General features: G+C 37.5%; 2 protein-coding genes across 2 annotated transcripts in view; both read right to left on the minus strand.

Moving 5' to 3' along the window:
- LOC105621040 (integrator complex subunit 5) overlaps nucleotides 1-471 on the minus strand; it is a 4,445-nt gene extending 3,974 nt beyond the window's left edge. Inside the window, exons 1-2 of the mRNA XM_012202514.1 lie at nucleotides 250-471; nucleotides 28-157 (exon numbers count right to left, since the gene is read on the minus strand). Of these exons, the coding sequence (XP_012057904.1) occupies nucleotides 28-157; nucleotides 250-471 (352 nt within the window). The remainder of the gene's footprint in view (nucleotides 1-27; nucleotides 158-249) is intronic.
- Nucleotides 472-1,294: 823 nt separating this feature from the next.
- Nucleotides 1,295-1,633, minus strand: LOC105621041 (protein anon-73B1). Its single transcript, XM_012202515.1, has 2 exons — nucleotides 1,463-1,633; nucleotides 1,295-1,393 (listed from the first exon to the last, which is right to left on the minus strand). Exons 1-2 carry the CDS (start codon nucleotides 1,631-1,633, stop codon nucleotides 1,295-1,297), a joined length of 270 nt encoding a protein of 89 aa, XP_012057905.1.
- Between the last annotated feature and the right edge of the window lie 2,748 nt (nucleotides 1,634-4,381).

Here is a 4,381-nt window from a genome sequence, read left to right on the forward strand (position 1 = left end):
TATATATATATATATATATATATATACCTAGTAAGTCCAACGACCATGCTGATATGATAGGTGCCCATGCTTCTGGATTTCCATTAACGAAACTGCTCAGGATAGCATGAATTTCTGCTATAATGCTCTCTTCAGGTATCGATATATTCTGATTTGACTATAAAGATTATGTATGTGAATTGTCGATATTTTAATCATATTGAAATGCTAAAAGGGTGAATGAATTAAGAATACAATACGATTACATACCTCGATCTGACGAACATATTTTGTTACAGCGACGAAAAATACATTACAAAAATATTCAAGTACAGCTTCCCTCGCTGCGGGTACATTTTTCAACAAAGATAATGCCGTACGGGTTACATCTTGTGTGTTTGTATTATGGGCAGGCCGAATGGCACCGGAGATGAATTTTCTAACCTCAGTTAAAATGTCCTGAGGCGACAAAGTCGCCGTATTATGCAGCATTTTTGACGAATTATTAGTAAAAATACTTCAGGTACAAAGCATCGTCCAATTATGTCCGCATTTCCAGTCAAATCAACATAAATTCATTGCCTCAATGAGTCGTGGCTTTTCTTGAGTAAGAGGTTATGATATATGAAAGGTTAGTCTTCAGACATCTTTTTTTTGAAAGCATATTTTTATTCCAAAAATCATCTTTGCGAATTATATATATAATTTATATGAGAAAGAATATATTTATATAAGAATTTTATATAAGAAAGTTATTTTTTCTCCTATGAAATATTAAGTAGAGATAACGTTTTTACATAATTGATGTACAAATACGAAGTTGAGAGAAGTTCCATGCTTAAAAAATAGAATATATACTTAATACATCTTTTTTTTGGAAGACCTTTGCAAAAATCTTTCTCGCAAATTATATGAAAGATAATAATTTTTTCTTTTATAAAATATTACATAGAAATAATGATTTTACAATGATTATATGTGAGGTTGAAGATATACCTCCATGCTTAAAAAGTAGGATGAAATTATATTTTACAAATTGACAAATTGTATTATAAAATGACATTTAGTAAATAACTTAGATGAAAACGAACTGAAGACATTCTAAAAATTCAGCTTTAAAAAAATCTTGAATTATAAATGAAAATAAATTAATTGATAGTTTTCCATTTAAGGAATACAGTTGATACAAATGTCCTATTTTTTTTTACGTTTCATGAGAAGAAACAGAGACAAAACTTATGTCACCAAATGGAAAACATCTAATGTAAGATTATGAGATTGATATCAAAGTAATGACGTAGGAAATGTAAACAGTTCAACGTCTCTTCTTTTTCTCCTGCTTCCGTGGCCGATGAGGTCTTCTTGGCGTCACTTGAGGACTGTTTTCGGAACATTCAACATCACTTGGATCATCCTACAATGACAAGAATTATTGCCGCAAGGAAGCCATTGTCTTAACAGTCTGCAACAGCTAGAACCTTACCTTCAAAGTCGCCACACCATCGGATGGACCAGCCTGATACACAACTATAGCTAACAAGCACATGATTTGGAATACTGCACCTACATAAAGGCCGAATCTCAGCAACTGTTCAAATAGAGTTTCCTCCGCTGGCAGTAAAAGGCGTTTAAATTGTGGATCCGCGTCAGCCATCTCTAAATATAAAAAAACACATAGGGGTTTATCTACAATACATCAATAGAACATAAATTTATTAAAATTAAAAGAAATAATAAAATAGGTTTCTAAGAAGTTTATTACACCTAATATTAGAGCAGAATTCGTTTTTGTCAAATCTTGAATACTTGCAGAACACAAAACAGTAACATTATACAATAATATAATTGATAACATATACATGAGTTATATTGTTAATGTAATAAAGAAAATCAATGTTAAGAGTAGTTGTTAAAGAGACATAAGTTATAACATAAGTTTTTAGTATTTTACAAGAATATATTGTTATCAATTGGATTTCAATTTGGAATATAATAAGTTTATAATAAGTTTTAAATTTAAATACATATAACTGTTATATTTTAATTTTACATTAAGTATAAATTATATATTAATGCTTTGTTATTGTTAATGTGTTTTGCGGGCATATATTTATTTCATTTTAAGTATGTGTAAGAAGTATTAGTTTAGCTACAAAAAAGACTAACAATAACAGATCAATGTGCGTATCTGAACGAACAAACATATACAGTCATGTTTTTCTCTCGAACAATTTGCATAACAAACCATCGATCTATGCAATGGAATCCAATTATTTCAATTCGAAGTACGTCACATCCCCACAAAAATCGCGGAAGCGTATAATTATTCGAAACATGTTCATTCGTAAATTTATATTCGGGCTCCCCTGACAAATCTTATTTTTTCGTTTTGTTTTCTTTTATTTCTAATGCATCTAAGGCATTTCATTCTTTTGCTCCAAGCAATTCTCGCACGAAAAACAATCCTGTCTTTCTTGTCTTCCTTTTCTCGCGCAAAGAACTTTCTGCGGACTTCATCAAAAGAGTCCTCGAACGATAAATACCTGCTCACGCTGGCACGCGTGTCTCGCGGTATTTATGTGAGAAATATATATCTCTATAAAGCTAGGAAATCAATAAACGACAATGACCGACGATGATCGCCACCTCGTATTCTCTCGCGCGTAGCGACAGATAGTACCAACATTAAAACGTTCATAAACATATGTACGCACGTCCTTCCCAGCCACTGCAGTCCCGTCACAGTAATCGTGACGTTTCATGGAACCTAAGCCGCCTAAGCGGTCCCGAATCCAGTGGTGGACGATGGCGGAGGATTCGCGCGACTTTCGGCTACTTTCGAGCGGTCGACGGAAAATTCGAGATCGCGATCGTGGTTCTTCGGTTTTACACGCCGAATTCGGCCGAGGCCATCCGCTCGGAATGGTTCGGTTGGGCTCGACTCAGCTCGGTTCAGACTCGATCAGATTCGGCGTAGCGCGACGCAGTTTAGCTTCCTGACGTTGGCAACGCACGGCGTTCACGCTTGCCGCGTTCGCCGACAGATGGCGCCGTGCGCGAGCGGCGCGACATCTTCCCGCAATCGTGATTAACTTCGGCCCAGTCAGGCGTCTGTCCTTCGGCGAATTTGCACGCGCTAATTAATTATCTCGATTTCGTCGTGTAGCGTATCTCACGTTTAATTTTGCGCCGTACAAATTTCAGCGATTGTAATTGCAGACGAAAAAATGACGGCGGAACGGAATTGATGCGGAAATCGACTCGATTGATTTGAATTAAGCGCCACATCGTGAGCGCCGGAAAGACGCTGGGTTCGAGGCTCGCTAGCTCGCGAGTCCGTGGATGTGAACCTTTGTTTTGTACAAAAGTAATGGCTGCCATCTCTAGTTTTCGATTGATGTTTTCCGTGGAGAGACCGAATTCCCGTGTTTACCGCGGTATTTAATAACGCAGGATCGCTTTGCGCGGCGCATCGGCGTCGACCGCGATGTAAACGGTGTTCAGACGCACGTCGTTTTGACTGCCTTAGTGTCATTTCCGCGGAAAAATGCCTGTGTTTACATCCGAGCTACGAGCGAGCTTCTGTATTCCTGTCACATTAAGGTAAGCGACGCTTTTTCGGATCGCAAATCGGTTTGGCGACGCAGTGGTGTTTCGGATTGCAGAAATTTATCGAGAAATTGCAATTCTACGACCGTCGATGACGATTCCCATTCTCGTTGGCCGACAACGATCTTCGTCGTCGATCATCGTAGTTTCTCAAATTCGCTCGCATTTTCCTCGTCTTAGTAATGTTTAGAGCCATATATCGCGTTGTTTCATCAATCGCTTTATTCTCTGATTGAAAAAACACGCGAGTGTCTGCGGAATTGCTTCGAGGAGCAGATGAGTCCGTCGTTCGTCGTACTTAACCAAAAAAAAGTTATGTCTCTCCTGAAGTAAAAGATGGGCAGCCCGACGCGGATTCCTGGTTTTTCTTGTTCTAATTCAAATGGGAACGAAGATGAAAACGTACGTCGCGTTGAATTACCGTGAAATCGGTGAGAAATATTCATTGGGCATCTAATTTGTGCATAACGCAATTTTTCGTCTCAGATGGTGGCAACAATGGCTGGTAAAATGGTAAGCGAGGGCAGGTCAAGCGCACACACATCGCTGCGAAACTCTACGGCTCGTTTCCTGCGATCGTGAAATATGTTTTCTCAATCATGCACGTGTTTTTCATGTCAGACTGATTTAGGCGATTGATTTTTTCAAAGAAAAAAAATTTGAGACTTCTTTAAATTCAGTTATGCAATTTATATCAAATATTCGCATCTCAAATGGTTACTCTATAATTTTTTTTTTTTAAGGATACTCTGTAGAACTTTCAGAGTGAATCTTACTGTAAAGAGTGAAATCT

This window comes from Atta cephalotes (genome assembly GCF_000143395.1).
Source record: "Atta cephalotes unplaced genomic scaffold scaffold00032, whole genome shotgun sequence".
Classification (NCBI taxonomy): Eukaryota; Metazoa; Arthropoda; class Insecta; order Hymenoptera; family Formicidae; genus Atta; species Atta cephalotes.

Coding starts and splice junctions, on each gene's coding strand:
- LOC105621041 (XM_012202515.1), bottom strand. CDS start 1,633: ATGGCTGACGCGGATCCACAATTTAAACGCCTTTTACTGCCAGCGGAG. Junction 1,394..1,462: donor ATGGTGTGGCGACTTTGAAG/GTAAGGTTCTAG, acceptor TTGTCATTGTAG/GATGATCCAAGTGATGTTGA.